The sequence below is a fragment of the Budorcas taxicolor genome, chromosome 13 (genome assembly GCF_023091745.1).
Source record: "Budorcas taxicolor isolate Tak-1 chromosome 13, Takin1.1, whole genome shotgun sequence".
NCBI classification, from domain to species: domain Eukaryota; kingdom Metazoa; phylum Chordata; class Mammalia; order Artiodactyla; family Bovidae; genus Budorcas; species Budorcas taxicolor.
Genome location: NC_068922.1, coordinates 66184515 through 66203980, shown reverse-complemented (window position 1 = coordinate 66203980; position 19466 = coordinate 66184515). Strand labels below are relative to the sequence as shown.

Genomic DNA, 19466 nt, shown 5'->3' with positions numbered 1-19466 from the left:
TTACAGAAGCCACTTCATAGGGAAAGAGTCCAGAAAAGACAAGCATGTCTACAAGTTAACTTTGCTCTACAACGCTTGCCGGTGCAATGAGCTAAGAAAAAGAAATGGAAGGAATAAAGAGAATTGGAAAACAGAAGACGAGTTTCATCATTTGCAGATGTTATCAATGTATATCTGAGGAATCCAAGAGAATCTGCTATAAAACTATTGAAGAAAAAGTAAATTGAGTAAAAAGGAAGGAAATTAAATGTAAATATCCCAAAGTCAATAATATAGCTACACATCAACAGCAATCAGGAGATAAAATGAAAGAAAGCTTAGCATTACAAAAATATCAATTCTTCCTAAGTAAATCTAAACATTGAATGTGATCTCAATGAAAATCCCAGCAGGATTTTTTTTCTAATTAGGCAGGTCAGTTTTCAAGTTTATGAGTAAAGGTATAAGAATAGCCAGAAAATCATAAAAAGAAGAGTAGCGAAGAGTAAATAGCTCAACCAGACAGTACAACTTACTGAAAAGGTACAACAACTGTGTGATATCACCACAGAAAGAGACAAATTAATGGAGCAGAACAGAGGGGCCAAAAATTGTCCCCAGACACATGGGAATTTAATATATTACGAAGGTGGCATTTCATAACAGTGAGAAAAAGGTAGGCTATTTTTAAGACGGAGTTGGAACCCATGATCTCCCTTCAGGAAACTATATTGGAACTCGATCTCACTCCACATGCCTATAAGTTCCAGATCAATCACATTTAAACTACACAAAAATGGCATCCAGATTGACAAGGAAGTAAAACTATTCATAGATGTCAGAATTTTGTATATAAAAATTCCTAAGTACACTAAAAAGATTAGGAGAACTAAATTAACAAGTTCAGCAAGTTGCAAAGTACAAAATTAATGTATAAAATAAAAATGTATACACTAGCACAATAAACAATCCAAAAATTAAATTAAGAAAATAAATTATAATATCAAAAGAAGGCTTAGAAATAAAATTAACAGCAAAAAAAAAAGAAATAAAATTAACAAAAGAAATGCACAACTTATACTCTGAAAAACACAAAAATTGTTGAAAGAAATTAAAGAACTAAATAAACAGGATGAGAGCCCACTTTCGTGGATCAGAAGACTATGCATTTTAAGATGGTAACAGTCCTCAAACTAGTCTATAGAGTCAACATAACCCTTAAAAAAAAAAATCCTAGCTAGTTTCTTTGCAAAAACAGACAAACTGATCCTAAAATTCATGCGGACGGCCAAGGGACCCAGAAAAACCAAAACAATCTTGAAAAAGAAAAACAAAGTTGAGGGCCCACACATCTCAGTTTCAAAACTTGCTGCAAAGCGCTGGTAATTAAGACAGTCTGGTTCTGGTATGAGGACAGATTTAGAAATCAATGGGAGCGAATTAAGAGTCCAGAAATAAGCACTCACATTTATGGTCAATTGATTTTTGACAAGGCTGCCAATATAATTCAATGGAGAAAGAAGACTTTTTTCAGTTAAGACTTCGGGAACAACTGGATACACTCAGGCTGAGCACCTTCCTCAAAACCCTACACAAAAATTAACTCAAAATGGATCACAAATCTAAATGTACAGGGTAAAATAAAAAATCTTATAAGAAAATACAGGCATAAGTTTCAACACCTTGGATCACGATGGTTTCTTAGACATGACACAAGCAACCAAAAAAAAAAAAAAAAACCATAGATAAAACTGGATTTCATCAAAATTAAAAATTTTTGTGTGTCAAAGGGCACCATCAACCATAGGTATACTATGGCTGCTCATGGTGATGTTTGGCAGAAACAAACACAATATTGTAAAGCAATTATCCTCCAATTAAAATAAATAAATTTAATTATTTTAAAAAGGCGGGGGTGGGCACCAGCCAGAAAGATGGAAAGATGGGAATTCCCTGGTGGTCCGGTCGTTAGGACTCCATGCTCTCACTGTTGAGGGCCTGGGTTCGATCCCTGGTCAGGGATCCCAAAGCTGCATGGCATGACCAAAAAATTTTTAAAAAGAGAAAAAGGAGAAACAGACTTATGCACACTGTTGGGGAAGGAAGGGAAGGGATGAATTGAGAGAGTAGCATTGAAATAAATATATTACCATGTGTAAAACAGATAGCTAGTGGAAAGCTGCTGTATAGCACAGGGAACTCAGCCTGGTGCTCTGTGACAACCTAGAGGGGTGGGATGGGGTGGGAAGTGGAAGGGAGATTCAAGAGGGAGGGGACATGTGTATACCTATGACTGATTCACGTTGATGGATGGTAGATGGTAGAAACCGACAAAAAAACGCTGTAAAGCAATTACCCTCCAATTAAAAACAAATTAATTTTAAAAGAGAGAGAGAAAGTAAAAAGAATCCACCAAATGGGAGAAAATATTTGCAAATCATGTATCCGATAAGGGACTTGTGTCTAGAACATGTAAATAAGATTTACAACTCAACAAACAAAAAAGAGAAATGACCCAATTTTAAAATGGGCAAAGGATTCAAATAGACATTTCTCCAAAGAAAATATACAAACGGTCGATACCTGCATGAAAAGATACGCAACGTCATTAGTCACCAGGAAAACGCAAATCAAAACCACAATGAGATACAGCTTCACACCCACCATGGCTATAATTAAAGACAGAAAACAAGTGGTTGGAGAGGATGTAGAGAAATTGGAAACTTCATACATTGCTGGTGGGAATATGAAATGGTGTCACTGTTTTGGAAAATAGTCTGGCAGTTCCTCAAAAGGTTGAACAGAGTTGCTTTATAATCCAGAAGTCCCACTCCTAGGAATATACCCAAAAGAAAAGAAAACATATATCCACATAAAAACTTCAAGGTGTCCATAACAGCATTGTTCATAATAGCCAAAAAGTGGAAACAATCATATGTCCATCAATTGATGAATGGATAAATAAAATGTGGTATATCCATATAACAGAATATCATCTGGCAAGAAAAAGAAATGACGTACTGATACATGCTACAACTTGGACGAATCTTCAGAACACGCCAAATGAAAAGAAGTCAGACCCAAAAGCCCACCTATTACATAATTTCATGGAAGATTCAGAATAAACAAATCTATAGAAACATAAAGTAGATTGGTTATTGCCTAGGGCTGGGGGAGACAGGTTTGAGGGAGAGTGGGAACTGACTAAATGGGTTACACAGTCTCTTTCTTGGGGGGAGCGGTAACGAAACTGTTCTAAAATTGATTGCAGTGATGGTTGTAATTGTACGCTTCCGGCCGGGGATAAATTGCAAATTGGGACTGACATACACATACTACCAAATATAAAATAGGTAACTAATAAGGACCTGCTGTATAGCACAGGGAACCCTATTCAATCCTCTGCAATGACCTATACAAGGAAAGAAGCTAGAACAAAGAGTTGATATTTGTACAACTGATTCACTTTGCTGTTTAACAGAAACTAACACAACCTCGCAAATCAACTCTACGCCAATAAAAATTTAAATAAAGACACAAACTGTACACTTTAAGTAAGTGAATTGTCTGGCATGTGAATTCTATACCAATAGAGAGAAGTGACGGAGAAGACAATGGCACCCCACTCCAGTACTCTTGCCTGGAAAATCCATGGACGGAGGAGCCTAGCGGGCTGCAGTCCATGGGGTTGCTAAGAGTTGGATACGACTGAGCGACTTCACTTTCACTTTTTACTTTCATGCATTGGAGAAGGAAATGGCAACCCATTCCAGTGTTCTTGCCTGGAGAGTCCCAGGGACAGGGGAGCCTGGTGGGCTGCCGTCTATGGGGTTGCACAGAGTCGGACACGACTGAAGCGACGCAGAAGGAGCAGCAGCAGCAGCAGCAGAGAGAAGCGAAAGTCGCTCAGTCCAGTCCGACTCTTTGCGACCCCATGGACTATATAGTCCACGGAATTCTCCAGGCCAGAATACTGGAGTGGGTAGCCTTTTCCTTCTCCAGGGGATCTTCCCAACCCAGGGATCGAACCCAGGTCTCCTGCGTTGCAGGTGGATTCTTTACCAGCTGAGCCACCAGGGAAGTCCAATAGAGGTGTGATATTAAAAAAACAAAACACTACACCAGAGGCCATCTATTAAGTTTCATCTGTTAGATTGGCAGGTTCCCAAATTCTAGAGCAACCTGTGTTGGTGACAGCTAGGGGAAGCAGAGGGTGGGTGGGGTGCGAAGGGCCATCTGGCCACATCTACCAAAATTACAACTGCACACATTCTCAGACCCTGCGATTGGGACTATCCAGTGTTCCTCACACAGGGCCACTAAGTGTACAATGGAAGGTATGCATCACAAAATGATCTGTAATAAGCAAAGCAATCCTCACAAATTAAATAAAGCACTGTCTCCATCCACACAATGTACACTATGTAACCAGGGAAAAGAAAGCAGTAGCAGAAAACGATCTCCAAGGCACACTGTCAAGAGCAGTCAGGTGTAGACTAGAGGATACACCATGGGTGATCGTTTGTGGAACATACATGCTTCCATATACACCCTGGAAGGACATACTGGAAACGCCTCCCCATGGCTGCCTCTGGCAAGGAGATCTGAGTGCCAAAGAGGCTTCGCTTTTCCCTGCCTTCCTCTATACTGCTTGAATTATTTTTTACTGTGTGTGTCAATGCTTTTTCCTTCCTTTTTAAGAAAAAAGACAGGCTTACCTGGTTTCAGATCCTGGTGTCGCTCTCTCTCATAGCTGGGCAAGTCACTTCTCTGAACCTCTGGATTCTGCAAAGGGAGGGCTAATAATAGTCTCCACCTTGCAAGGTTGTGGTGAAGGATTAAATAAGACAAGGCCCCACAGGCATGCACAGGGGCCCCACTGTTTCTGTGTCAGGTGCCTAGTGGTAGATGTGTGGTCCGCGTTGGTTATTAATATGTCACTATGGACACCAAGGTGGATTGTAACAGGTGCCACCAGAGAGCCTCAGACCAAGTGTTCAGAGCATCAGCAATCCCCTCCACCTGGGAGAAACCGGAAGAGCTTCCTGGGAGAGGCAGCATGTGAAAAGGACTTCAAAGTTGAGAAGGAGGTCCACAAGCAGAGATAACTGGGAATGGTGCATCCGGCAGAGAGTCGTGCAGGCCAAGGCCTGGAAGTAAGAAAGCCCTGGGTGTTTGCGGAATCGTGCGTTCACTGCGTCCTTCAACAAGCTCAGCTGAATCCTGACTATGCACCAGGCACTGTCATGGGACAGACACACAAAGCCAAGTAGCTGGACCAGCCGAGGAAGGAATTAGAGAGTGTGTGGAGACACGGGCCGGGGCAGAGCCACACCCAGGTCCAAGTGCTCAGAGAGCAGACCAGGAAAAAGAGGCTCAGAGAGGGACAGAGGCCACCTAAGATCACACAGCACCTTCTCCACTTCTGGAAAGGGCCTCTCCCAGCTCCAACCTCCCTGTGCCTCTGGAGAAGAGGAAGCTCACAGGGGCCATCCCATGGTGTGCTCAGCAAAAGGTAGATACAGATGCCATCACAAAGAGGAGGGACAACTGGTTCTCAGATGATAACAGCACCTGGCTGATGGGTAGAGAGACTCCTGTGTGCCAGGCACCAGGCTAAGTACATACAGTCCACAAGCCCAAGTGAACCTTCTGCAGCCCTACATGGTCACTCCCATTTTGCAGATGAGGAAACCGAGACCCAAGAGGTCAAGTGACTAGCCTAAGGTCACACAGCTCAAAAGAGACCGCATCAGCAGGCAGATCATCTGGGCTCTGTAATCTCATGTCCCAGGGCCTATCCCCCAAGGGAGCCTGTACTGCCAGGGCCTGTATCAGCAGTCACACTCCTTCTGAAAAGGACCCAGGGTATAAGCTGTTCTCAGCCAGACCAGGAATGTGTCCTGATAACAGGACCAGGGGTGGGAGGGGTGGATGGTGGAGGTTGTGTGGGGAAAGTGGGGGTAGAGGAGGGGGAAGGCAGAGGAGGTGGGGGAGGGGCACAGCCCATCTCAGTCGTGCCTCTGGAAGGAAGGGAGCAAAAAAAGCTCCATCGGGTACCCGCCAGAGCCAGCTGGGTGGGGTGCAACATCCTTGTGAAGAGGGATCCTGCCACGACCCATGGGAGGGCTTCAAGCAAGTCAACCAAAGCCTCCTTCAGTACCATTGCTGTTGTTCAGCTGCTCAGCCATGTCCGACTCTTTGCGACCCCATGGACTGCCCCACGCCAGGCCTCCCTGTCCTTCACCGACTCCCGGAGCTTGCTCAAACTCACGTCCATCGAGTCGGTGATGCCATCCATCCACCTCATCCTCTGTTGTCCCCTTCCCCTCCTGCCTTCAATCTTTCCCGGCACCAGGGTCTTTTCTAACGAGTCGGCTCTTCAGTACCATGGAGACACCCAGAGGATCCCGGGACAGTTATGAAGGCACAGGAGCTAACTGCATGTGCCCCGGGTACACAGGCCACGCTGGATAAACGGGGCTCCAACCATCACAGCTACCGTACAGTTTCGATTGCTACTGTCGAGCTCTCCAGTTCTCACCGGGACCCTGCTTCACAGGGAAGATCAGCCCAGCCTCCGAGACGAGGCAACAGAGAGAGGCTCAGAAAAGCCAAGCCAGGCACCAGGCCACCATCCAAGACAGCAGAGGACCAGCTGGGGACCCTGGCTCTCCTGGCCCCGGGCCACTGTGGCCCCCCTCCCCAAGGGCACCGTCCCAGCTGGGCTCTCGCAGGAAGTTATTACACCAGGGACTTAAGCAGGGCCCTCAGCCAGTCCATTTCCAACTAGAGGAATGGAGGCCAAGACAAAGGGAATGGGCCTGTCCACACAGCCCAAGAAGAACCCTTATTTTGGAATGAAACTCTCAGCCCTCTGAACCTCCAAGGCTGGGTCCCCAGCTGATGCCCCCTGCCTCCTCGCAACAGCCCTAGGCGGGGCAGGCACCACCAGCACTGGCCGTGTCCACAGGGGAGGAAGTTGAGTCTGGGGGAGCCTGGGAGAGGGGCCAGCCTTCATGCCCATCTCACAGATGGGGGCCGCCACCCCTGCCTGCCTCCCCAGAGACCTCCCACGTGTGGCAAAAATCTTCTCATTCTCTTTTTTCCTTCAGCCTTTCAAAAGAATGACCTGCTCACCTGAGGTGTTTTTGTACAAGCAGATTCGGAATACAGAAAAAAGTCCTGCTTCAGAGAAGGGAATATGAATAATGACACTGATAAGATAACAGCGGGAGCAATAGCTAATACGTATTTAGTGCCTACTGTGTCCTATGCTTTTCAACCCATTTTACAGATGAGGAAGTGGAGGCAGAGAAAGGTTAAATAATGTGATTAAAATCCCACCTCTTATTAAAAGAAAAACAAAGAGGGAGGGAGGAACTTCCTTGGTGGTCCAGTGGCTAGGACTCTGCGCTCCCAATGCAGGCGCCTGGGTTCCATCTCTGGTCAGGGAACTAGATCCCGTATGCTGCAATTAAGAGTTCACATGCTGCAGCTAATGATCCCCACGTGCCACAACTGACCTGGTGCAGCCAAATGAATAAATATATATTTTTTAAAATCCCACCTCTTGGGACTTCTCTAGCAGTCCAGAGGTTAAGATGCTGCACTTCCAAAGCAAGGGGCACAGGTTCAATCCTTGATCAGAGAACCAGGATCCCACCTGCCGTGCAGCACAGTCAAATAAGTAATTTTTTAAAATATCCTGCCATCAGCTGTTCCAATGCGGGCTGGTGGGGTGGGACGAGGCGTGCTGATGGTGGTGTGGAGACCTACACTGGGGGTTCATGTCCTCCCACCTGGGGTTTACAGTACTCCTTCCATACTCCCAACAGCCCTGGAACCACTTTACGTGTCACTCACTTTACATGTCAGCACATGGGGGCTCCAGGAAGCTGCCCCAGCCAGGAAGGGGAGAACCAGGGTGCCAAGCCAGGCCCAAGGATACCAAAGCCCTCCCTCTCTCCACTGCACCTGCAAGGAGGCATGGGAAGGGCCGTGCAGGAGGCAGACACAGTGCAAGCAAAGGCCCTGAGCCAGGAGGGTCAGATGTGCAGAGGGTTATTGAGTGAGAGGTCTGGACTGAGTGGGTTCCAGCCTAACTGGGTCACTGCAGGCTTTTGGCCCAGGCACGAGGAGGTCTGAGGGAGGCCCCAAGAGGGACACGTCCAGCAATTTAGGTCATAAAGACCTGAAAAATTGAGAGGGAAGCCCATGAAGGTTTTCTCAGGCCCTGGAGCACGCTGAGTGGGATGGGGGCAGATTATTGAGACTTCATCCTACAGCGATCCTGTCAGAGCACAGTGGTCTCCAGCTCCAGAGGAGGCACCTAAACCACGGTGGACTTCCAGGAGGAGTGGACATCTTACTTGAGGTCCAAAAGTAAGCAGTTTATGAAAAGAGGAAGGGGAAGCATGATCCAGGCAGAAGCAATTGCTTGGCCAAAGGCCCAGAGGTGGGACCACTGAAAGAAAGGCAAAGGGCCAGGTCAGTTTAAGTCATGTGGCCTCAGTTTCTCCAGGAACAAAATGGGGGGAAAGAAGGGCACACAGTGGGTGCCTCCATCTCCCCCACCCCCACGTCCTACCACCTCCCTTCTCCAAGGCCACTGCCCGAGAGGAAGGGCACTGGCAGCTGGTCCTCCTGCCATGGGGGCATCTTTGAGGCTGGCAGGATTGGGAGGCTTCACTGACCGCCCCCTACCCTTCTACCCTACAGGTCAGGCCAGGCTGCCCAGCAAGCGGATGGGGAGGGCAGCTGAGGGGCCAGGAGACCACAGTCCCAATCTCAGAGAGCTTGGTAAGAGATCTTCATTCACAGATGTGGAAGCAGAGGCTCAGAGAGGGGCACACTCAGCCTCAGGCCACACAGCACGGTAGAGGTGGGGGTTCGAAAGAGGGTGTGGGACGGGGCTTGGACTGAAGATTCTTGGCACGCCAGGCCTAAGGGCACTGGGATGAGGAGGAGCTGGAAGAGAGATGCTGGGCCCCCAGGACCACGCATCAGGCTGGTCACAGGGACCCAGCCAGGTACCGCCTGGCCTGGCCACTAGGCTAAGCAGAAAGCCTCCCTCCAAATCTCCATGTGATCTCCGCAAATCACACCCACTCATGGGCCTTAGCATCTGCACCTGGGCAGAGGCCCTGGCATGCCGAGGATTCTTTAACAGACGCCCCCCACCCAGCATCAGAGTGACCCCAGGGAACACTGAGGTGACGAGTTTTGCTCTGTCCCAGCTTCACCAAGGTCATGCCTCCCAGGCACCCCAGCCCCGCTGGTTGATGGCTGACAGGTTCCGGGGGAGACAGCTGCCAGCCGGCCTCTGCCCACGGTGCCCGCTACTCCTGCCAGCAGCTCTGGCTGCGTCCCTGCTCTGGGGACACAGTCTCCCTTCCTCCCCACCCCTGCCCCAGCCCCCGCAGGGACGCGGGTGGGCAGGAGCAGCTGGCAGCCAGGCCCCTCCACACGGCTGGCCCTGAACTCAGCCCTCCACACTGGAGCCCGCAGGTGCCACCCAGGACGTGTAACCTCCAGAAGGTCCAGGCTTCCCTTTACTCACCCATGAAATGGGGACCTCTGGGAGGTCTCTGAGGGAGAGGGCATTCGAGCCTGAGGCCAAGGACAGAGGTAGCAAGATGGCCGAAACCCTTACAGCTCCTACAATTTGTTCATGGGATCAAGGCCAAGAATGGGGTGGGGGGTGGCTGCTGCAAGCTCCCTCCTCCCTACCCCTTGACCCTCCCTGAACTCAGAATTACGCTCCAGCCTCCAGACCTTTGCACCCTGCTGTTTCCTCCTGATGCATCACATCCCCGGCCCCAGCCAACTCCAGGAACTCCAGTGCCCTCTTTGAGCCTGACCACAGGCCATACCCTGCCCTCAACTGAGAGAGGTACTCTTCTTCTGGGCTCACAAGCCTCCATCACATAGAGATTAAGAGTTGGACTGCCTGGGTTCAAAACCCGGCTCTGACCCTTCCTGGCTGTGTGGCCTTGGAAAAGTCACTCTACCTCTCTGTGCCTCCGTTGCCTCACTTAAAAATAGATATTAGAAGTGATCATTGTCGGGACTTCCCTGGTGGTGCAGTAGTTAAGGATGTGTCTCGCAATGCAGGGTACATGGGCTCGATCCCTAGTCAGGGAACTAAGATCCCACATGCTCTGCGGCACGGCCGAAAGAAAAAACCAAAAAGGCAGACGAAAGAAAAGAATACAAAACAATGTCTGAGCCCCTACCCCTTGCCATGAACCGCCCCCAGGCGAGGCCAGCCACTGTCACACTCTCCACTCACCAGACCAATGAAGCAGTCTTCTCTCTGGTCTGGGGGCTCCATCCTCAGTCCCACAGTCTGCTTCCCACACGGCAACCAGATGCCCTCAGAAAGCCTCCTGGAGCCCCATTTCACTGGGAGTAAGAGTCAACGTCAAAAGGATCCGGAGGCCCTCCCTGACCTCCATCTCTCTGTCCTTTCCTCCGCCATTCTCCTCCTTGCTCACTCTGTTCCGCTGGCCTCCACGCTGTTTCTCCAACACTCCAGTGCACCCCTCCCTTGTGGTCTTTGCACTGTCTGTTCCCTCTACCTGGATTTTCTTGCCTCGGGGAGCGACCTGTCTCCTCCCTCCCCTCCGGGGATGTGAGCTTCTGGGAGAAGTCTTCCCCACATGTTCCCATCCCTCACCATCCTATGTAATCAACTAATCACAATCCATTCTCTATCCCAGCCAGTCTTCCTAGCTTTATGTTTGACCCATGACACGCTGGGAAAGATTGAAAGCAGGAGGAGAAGCGGACGACAGAGGACGAGATGGTTGGATGGCATCAGCGACTCAATGGACATGAGTTTGAGCAAACTCCAGGAGATGGTGAAGGACAGAGAAGCCTGGTGTGCTGCAGTCCCTGGGGTCACAGAGAGTCGGACACAACTGAGCTTATCAAGTTCTTACAGACCATGTGCGTATTTTCCTTATTTGCTCTGCCTTTATCTCCCCAACTAGAATGTCAGCTTTGTGAGACCACACATTTTTGCCTTGTTGCTTCTTTGCTGAATCTCCAACCTCTAGAACATTGTTTGGCACAGAGTGTGTGCTAGTCACTCAGTCGTGTCCCCATGGACAGTTTGTGACCCCATGGACTGTAGCCTGCCAGGCTCCTCTGTCCATGGGATTCTCCAGGCAAGAATACTGGAGTGGGCTGCCATTTCCTCCTCCAGGGGAATCTTCCCGACCCAGGGGTCAAACCTGTGTCTCCTACGCTGCAAGCAGATTCTTTACCATCTGAGCCACCAGGGAAGCCCCCCGGCACCCAGCAGTGCTCAGTAAATATTTGTGGGAGGGAGGGGTAGATGGAGGGAGGGATGGAAGGAGGGAGAGATAGAAAGAGGGACGGAGGGAGGAACAGAGGGAGGGACGGATGAATGGGTCCTATCCAGGGCCCCCTAAGATAAAGAGATACAGGCCTCCGTCCCAGGTCTGCCCAGCCCCACAACCTATGCCCCAACTACAGCACTCTCCTGCCTGGCCTGTTCCCGGGGCAGAGCCTCTGACCTCCCTGGTTACACAGGACAATGTGCAAGGGTGAGACAGCTCTAAGCCCCGAGCCCCGCCCTGCACGGCTCAGGCACAGACTGGGTACCAGGGATGCTTGCTGCATGAGCCAGGGGTTACTGAAGCGTGAGCCAGGGGCCATCCACGGGCCAGGGCAGCCAGGACATGTCTGGTCCTGTGTTCCCGGCGCAAGCACACGTACAGCTGTCAGACCTCAAACCGGCTCCGCCAGTGCGGCCGGGGCGGGGTGGACACTGCAGGCTCAGGCTGGCACAGCGGGCAGATGGAGGGGCGCTGCCTGAGCCGGGACCCACCGCCCTGGGAGGATGATGGTTCAGCAAGCGGATCGTGCTGCTCCCACTAACCCCGGCCCCGTGGAGATGGAACTGTTCCAGTCCAGGAGGCTTTTAGGTTTCTTTCTGGACAGGAAGGAGACCCCCTTTCCAGACCCTAGGCCCTGACCTGCTCTGTAAAGGGCGGGGTCCCTTCCTGAATCACCAACAGCCCAAGAGTAAGGACGATTCTTCCTGTGCCCCATGAAACCCAGTTCTAAGCCCTAGGACCTGTCCTTGGGCAGGAAGCCCGAAACGGGGAAGGAGGTGATGTCGGAGCTCGACGAGGCAGCAGGCAACCTGATTAAAGCCCCGCTCCGCACCCAGGTGCAACACGGCTCTCGGCCAATCCAGGTGGGTCCAGACCATTTCCCCAGGGGAAAAGCAGCGCTGGGCATGGGTTCCAGGGACTTTCTTCCATCCCAACCTGCGGAGTTATCTAGAAGAGGCCACCTTGGAGACTCCAGCCCTCCCCCAGAGCCCACCCCTGGGGTGGTTGTGGCCAGAGCCTAGACTTGCACACACGTCCTTAGTCCTCACAGAAGCAACAATAACAAACCCGCTAGTTACTGAACACTTTACTCTGTGCCTGCCACGCCGGCTTTACAGGCACTCTTTCACCTGGTCCTCCCACCAACACTGTGAGGTAGCGACCGTTACTGTGCCCATTTCCCAGCAGAGGAAACTGAGGCCCAGATCACATGGCAAGCTGGAGTCCAGGTCCCCACCCCCACCCCTGAGGTCACACGGGCAGCCTCTCTTTCCCCAAGACAGGTCAAAGTAGGAAAGAAATCTCAGGTACCCCCTGAAATCTATAGCTGGAATTGGAGGAGGTGGGCAGGGTCCCTATTTCTGAAATCCATAGGCCTTCCTGAGTCCTGAGAGGCCAAACCCTAACCCTGCCCCTATTGTGTAACCCAGGTCATGGGTGTACCACTCTGAGCCTCAGTTTTCGCATCTATAAAATGGGTACGATCCTGCCAGGTTAGCCTAAGGAATACCACTGCTTAAAGCCACAGAAGGGAGGAACTTTCCTGGTGGTCTAATGGTTAAGACTTCAGACTTCCACTGCAGCTGGCACGGGTTTGATCCCTGGTCTGGGAACTAAGATGCTGCATGGTACAGCCAAAATATTTTCAAAACTAAAATAAAATTTTAAATAAATTTCCTCTTCTAATAAATAAAAAATAAAAAAGCTTCAGGAAGCCAGTGGTGTGTGGTGTAGACTCAGCCCCGCATCACCAGCAGCCCAAGAGAGGAAGGATGATGCTTCCTGTGCTTCATGAAACCCACTTCCAAGCCCTGTCACTCCCACCTCCAAACACAGCCTGACTCCACCTCCTTCTCTCCCACCAGAGTCACCCCTCAGGTCAACCCCCCCAGGTTGGCCAGTTGCCTGCAGAGTGTGTCTCTGAAACGTCCATCTGAACCCATCCTTCCTGCTTAACGCCCCTCACAGCCCACACTCCAAGACGAAAGACAAAGTCCTCCCGGGGGCCTCCAAGGTCCCCCAGTGGACACTACCCGCCCCACGCCCCTCCCCTCCTCCTGCTCTGCCCACACTGGCCACTTCCCCTTCCCTAAGAACCTGGTACACACTCGCCTCGGAGCCTTGGCACTTGCTGTTACCCCCACCAGCGCCTACTTCCTTCGGGGGCTTTACTCAGACGTCTCCTGCTCAGAGGCCAGTCCTGACCACTGGTTTAAACAGCTACACACTCAGCCAATTCCGCTCTCTCTTTGAGTCTCATTCCAAAAGCCACCTCCTCACAGGAGGCCTCTCTGACCTCCCCCAAGTGAGAACCTTCAACTTCTCCTTCCTAGCGGGGACCATAGCTGTGATGACATAACACACTGGATGAGTATGTCTGAGGAGGAGGACCGGGGCCACTTCTGTCTCACTCCCAGCCAAATACTCTGCAGTGGGTGTAACAGTCACAACAGTTCACAGCCGGGATGCTTGGGGCCATCCGGTCGGAATGGACACTGGCCAAAGTATAGGGCCTAGCATGGAGTTGGTACTTGGTAATTACTGGATGAATGAACAAATGGATGGATGGAGGGACGGTGGATGGATGGAGGGATGGTGGATGATGATGCCTAGATGGGTGGATGGATGGATGGATGGATGGATGGTGGCTAGATGGATGGATGGATGGATGAATTAGTGAACACACTGTGGGTCTGGGACTTACCAGAGAGGCCCAGGGCTCTGAGAAGGTGGCCCAGAGAAGGGAAGGGTCCACCCTAGCTCACCAGCCAGGGTCTGCAGCTGGAGTCTCTGCTCCTGCACAGCCCGACTTTCATTTCCCATCCTCTCGGTCTAAGGAAGCTCCTTCCCCCCCCACCCCAGGGAATGAGTGAGGAGGAGGGGCGGATGGGCCCCTGGTTCCCAAAGAGGGGGGCGCTCCCAGGCTCCATCTGTCCCACCACAAAGCGGCTTTGTCCTCAGTGCTGAGAGCCTGGGGCAGACCGGAAGCTGCCCCTCAGCCACCCAGCAGGTCCCAGCACCCCCGGTCAGCTGAGCTAACAGCTCCAAAGCCGGATCCCAGGGGCTGGCACGGTACTGGGCACAGCCTTCTAAAATCTCATTAATCCTCCCTGGGAGCCCTAGGAGGGAGGTTCTAGGATGACCCCCATTTTTTTATATGGGGAAAGTGAGGCAAAGTCACTTGGCCAAGGTCTCCCAGCCAGCAAAGAGCAAAGCCAGGATTCAGACCTAAGCCCACCTGGCACTAGCATCTTCAGCCCCTGCTCTCAACTCACCCTGTCTCTGGGTTCAGAAGGGTGGGGGTGCCTTTTTTGGAGGCACAAGTGGGCAACCACACCTGGTCCTCCACCCTTAGCAGAAGATCGCTGTCTTTAGGAGGTTTACCCAACAAGGGAAGGGGGGTCGGGCTCTGAACTCGGAGCCTTTGGTCCATGCCCAGCCCATGCCCCAGGTGTCTTCGCAATCTGCTGGCCAGGCCCCAACACATTTCCACCACTTCCTGCCAGGCAGGCGTCCACAGGGAAAGGCTGGGCGGGCAGACAGACCAGGGGGTAGACTTCCCCCACCCCTTACCCGCCGCTCCCCTGTCAATCACAGACCTGCTATCTGCCTCCCTGGCACCCACCTTCTCTCCAGGCCCATCTGCTCTCAAGGCAGTCAGCAGGGCCACTTCACCAAGGCCACAGTGTCAATGGGACACCTACCCTCAGTGGGCACTAACCACAGGGCCAGGCAAATCAGTCCTGTCCATCACCATCACCACCCCCGCCTCTGTGGCTTCTCCTTGCTGCCCAAGGGTAGTGCGTAGACTCCCCAGGGAGGGACTCCCAGCCCTCCATTGATTGGCACCAGCCACCTGCCAGGAGAAAACCCTGCGGTTCCTCTGAACTCCAACAAGAGTAGAGCTACTCACACTGCACCTTCAGGCCTTTCACAAGTTCTACCTGCTCCCAGAGAACCGTTCCATTGTCCCAAGGATGTCATATGTATCACTTCCTCCAGGAAATCTTCCCTGACTCACTTCTCCAAGACCCCAGACCAGCCCCTCCCTTCTGTTCCAGCTAAGGGCTCTTGATCACTATCTTGAACCCCAGCCTCTGTGGGATGCCTTCATTTGGCAACAGTAACTGAGCACCTGAGCCCAGCCTGATCCTTCTCTCCGCCCTCCCTTCTCACCTTCAGCAAGAGGCCAACCCTGTGCCCAGAAGTCGCAGTCCGAAGCCTTGCCTGACCAACCTCATCACGGTCTAACTGCCCTGGATCTGACCTCCCCACTTCCCCAGAGCTTTGCTCACCCTGTCTGTTCTTGCTGGCAGGCCCTCACCCTTCTCTTTCCCTCATGAGCTCCTGCTCACCCTTTAAGCTTCAGGCCAGGTATCACCTCCTCTGTAAAGCCCTTCTGGCATTGTAACAGCTGCCCCAGTTCATATGGTATCTACCTGGTGCTGGGGCCATGATCAGGGTCTGTGTCTGGCTCCCCTGGGGTGTAGGCTGCTCCCAGAGTGCCTCTTTGGGGTCCCCAGCACCCAGAACAAGGCCCAGATCTCACCGGCAGATAGTCCAAAGGCCAGCTGCCAACCCCCTGCCTGGAGAACCCACTAACAGAAGCCAGGAGCAACTCCCAGAGGCAGGACTGACTCCTATTTTGCCCACACTGCCCACAGAGCTAAGGTAGGGGTGGAGTGGGGGAGGGGGGCTTTCCACCAACGGCCAACTGGTAACCAAACCCACATCGTTTCTAAAACTAGGGCACAGGAAAGAAACGGGAGCAGCAGAATTGTCCCCAAATAGAACGGTGGCTCATCTGGTTCCAGGGCCTCCGGGAACACCTGGCGGGGGTGGGGGTGGGGAGGGCAGGTGGCTGCTCCCAAGGCTGTGAAGGGAGATCTGAAGTTTGGAGAACGGGGAGGCCAACACCACTGCAACCGGAGATGGTGGTGTAGACACCCTGCCCACCTCCCTCAGGGTTAGTCCCAATCCAATCCCACTTGCCGCCGCCTACCAACCAGGTGCTCCCTAAACTGTCCCACCTCCCAGCCTTTGCTCACTTGCATCCTCTGCCCAGAATGCTGTCGCCCTGGCTGTCGGTCAGAATCCTGCCCCTCCTTGGCATTGTGGCCACAGACTGGGCACTTGGTATAAGCCTGACACTGGTGGGCACCTGGGGGGAATGAGCTTATCGAATCTTCCCAACAGTCATATGAAGAAAAGACTCCTGCCCCCATCTCACAGATAAGAAAACTGAGGCTCAAAAAGAGAAGCCATTGGCTCAGGACACAGAGCAGAGGAGGCAGGTGGACCAGATGGAAGGTGGTGGGACCTGGGTGGTGGCAGCCAGAGGACCACCCAGGAGGCCTGACAGGGCCTGGTTCACCTTTCTGTGTCAGCCCAGCCTTGGGGACTTGGCATAGCTCATGGCCAGAGAACCTCACTGGCCCAGATAGAACAAGAGCCCCTACATCCTTCTGACCTTCCCCTTAGAGTGGTTGAGGACTGAGGAGCCACCCTGGGGCAATGTGATACAACTGTCTCCCCTCAAATATGCACAGACCCACCACACAGATGAGAAAACTGAGTCCTACAAGGGGACAGTTTCCCCATCTGGGGAGTGCTATGTGCCCCAGGAACTCTCTGGCTGTGATATTCCTCTATGGATTGACCTGGTGGATACAATTTCCTTTCTCTGAGTCTCAGATTTCCTATCTGGAGACAGGAGCTGTGATTCCTCCCCATGTATGCTAAGTTGCTTCAGGCATGTCCGACTCTTTGCAACCCTATGGGCCATAGCCTGCCAAGCTCCTCTATCCAAGGGATTTTTCCAAGCAAGCATACTGAAGTGGGTTCTCTTGCCTTCCTCCAGGGGATCTTCCTGACCCAGGGATCAAATCCACATTTCTTATGTCTCCTGCATTGATAGGCAGATTCTTCATCACTTTTCCAGGGCTACCTGGAGAGCCTTGATACAAATTATAATAAAGTAACAGCCAACACATATTGAGTGTTTCCTACATGCTGCCATTGCTCAGAGCATCACATAATGCCTCACTTGATCCTTAGAACAAGTCTGTGATGCAGATATTACCATCAGGCCTGTTTTTCAAATGGGGAACTGAGGCACGGAGCGGTGAGCTGACTCACAAAGTCACAAAGTCACAAAGTCACACAGCGAGCATGGAGGCAGAGGAGAAGGCTGTGGGGCTGGAGACGGCGGGGGATGGGGGGGCTTCCCAGGGGAGTCTCCTGCCCTTCACGCTGCCCCAGAGGAACAGTGGGGAGGGGGCTGGAGGAGAGGTCAGGGGTCAGGCAGGAGGAACACAGGACAGGGCAGGGCAAGCCTGCAGTATTCAGGAGGCCCTGGGTCCGCATCCAAGCCACTGTCCTTTTGCTCCTCTGAGCCTTTATTTGGTAAAATGGGGCCAGAACTGCTGTCTCGCAGAGACACTGTGGGGACGGGACACAGACATTTGTCTGCCACTGAACGAGAGCTCAACTGTGTGCTCAGGAAAGAAGCCTCAGGGCTGGGCCAACAGCTCACTGCTCCTCCAGGATCTGGGTGGTATCTGATTCTCTGCTCTGCAGGGGCAGGAAGGCGGGGGTACAGCCTACCTCTTCCCTAGTGGGAACCCTCCGAGCTCTGCCAGCTTTCCAGGCTGTGTGACCTCGGACAAATGACTTCACCTCTCTGAACTTCTGGCTCCTCCTTTTGCTACTAAATCAAGGCTTTCACAGGGCCCTGAGGAGGAGGTCCTCCTGGAAGGACTGAGAGCATATGCGAGGAAGGTGGCTCAGTTCAGCCTGCCTACGCGGAGAGAGCAGTGCCTGGCATGATGCTGCCTTGAGACCTCCATGTCTTCAGCCTGCCAAATGAAGTCTGCTGGGTTTTTTATTTTGGCTGCGAGGCTTATAGGATCTTAATTTCCTGACCAGAGATTGAACCCCTGCAATGGAAAGACAGAGTCCCAACCACTGGATCACCAGGGAATTCCCCAAATGAAGATTATTAGATGGTCTGTCTCCCTTCCAGCCCTGCTGGGATGATCAAAGGCGATGGTGAAAAGTGCTTGGTAAACTGCAAAGCGTGGCACCCTTGAGAGTGATGACGATCACTGTACTCCCTTAGAGGCAAGAAGAATCCTGTGACTTGCCATCTAAGGTAGAATGTGCTAGAGCCATGAGGGAAGGCAGAGAATGGGGGTTGGGGGACACAGGAGCTTGGAAAGTGTAGACGTGGGTTGGGGCAGAGGGTGGTCAGCCAGAACTTTCCAGAGGCAGAGACATCTCAGTCACATGGAGATGGTGGGAGAGGGCGGGAACGCCTGGCAGCGGGACCCGCAGAGTCAAAGCATGGACGCTAGACTGCCCGGGGCCGGCAGGAAGGCAGCCGATGATTCAGAAAGGCTAACAGGTCACCTGAGTGAAAGGGGAAAGTGGGAGGCGACAGGGTGGAGTGGAGGGAAGAGCGTGGTCCAGACCACCACCACGTCCAGGAGCCCTTGCTGTGGGCCCTGGGCTCCTCCAGCCTCTCTCAGCTTCAGCTGTGCCTCCCCCAAAACACAAGAGCAGTGACAGTCCCTGACTCCAGGCCCAGCAGGCAGAGATGCAAAGCACGCAGTGCTCAAACAGCAGCCACTTTTGGAGAAATGGACCCATTCAGTAAGGGAGTCCTTGAATGCCAGGGCTCGGGACACTCAAAGGCCTTCATAAACCACAGGAGGGCAGGCGCTGAGGCAGGAGGTGGGCTCAGGGAGGCTGGAGGGAGCTGGCAGCTTGCAATTGGTCTGGCCACCAAACCTGTCTGTCTATAGTTAACCTCCCCGCCCCCATCCCCACCCCAGTGGACAAGCCTGGACACGGGCGTCCAGTCTCAGGCCTCAGGGTTCCTGGATTCACTGGCCTGCAGAGACCCAGAATTCCAGCCTCATCAGGGAATTACCTTCATAATTACAGGCACTCAGAAATCCTAAGCACGGACTGCGTGGGGGCCCTGCGCCAGAGCAGACACACTCTCTCGCCTGACCCTCAGGCCACCTGGCCAAAGCCGCACTGGCCCTGCCATCCCCACTTCAGAGACGGGGAGACTTATGCTCAGAGGCACCATTTCCCGCAATCACACACAGC

At 52.1% G+C, this 19466-nt stretch overlaps 1 protein-coding gene across 1 annotated transcript in view; it reads right to left on the bottom strand.

Moving 5' to 3' along the window:
- SRC (SRC proto-oncogene, non-receptor tyrosine kinase) overlaps positions 1–10315 on the bottom strand; it is a 36325-nt gene extending 26010 nt beyond the window's left edge. Inside the window, exons 1-2 of the mRNA XM_052650543.1 lie at positions 10274–10315; positions 4698–4764 (exon numbers count right to left, since the gene is read on the bottom strand). Coding sequence (XP_052506503.1) covers positions 4698–4764; positions 10274–10315 — 109 coding nt within the window. The remainder of the gene's footprint in view (positions 1–4697; positions 4765–10273) is intronic.
- Positions 10316–19466: the final 9151 nt, after the last annotated feature.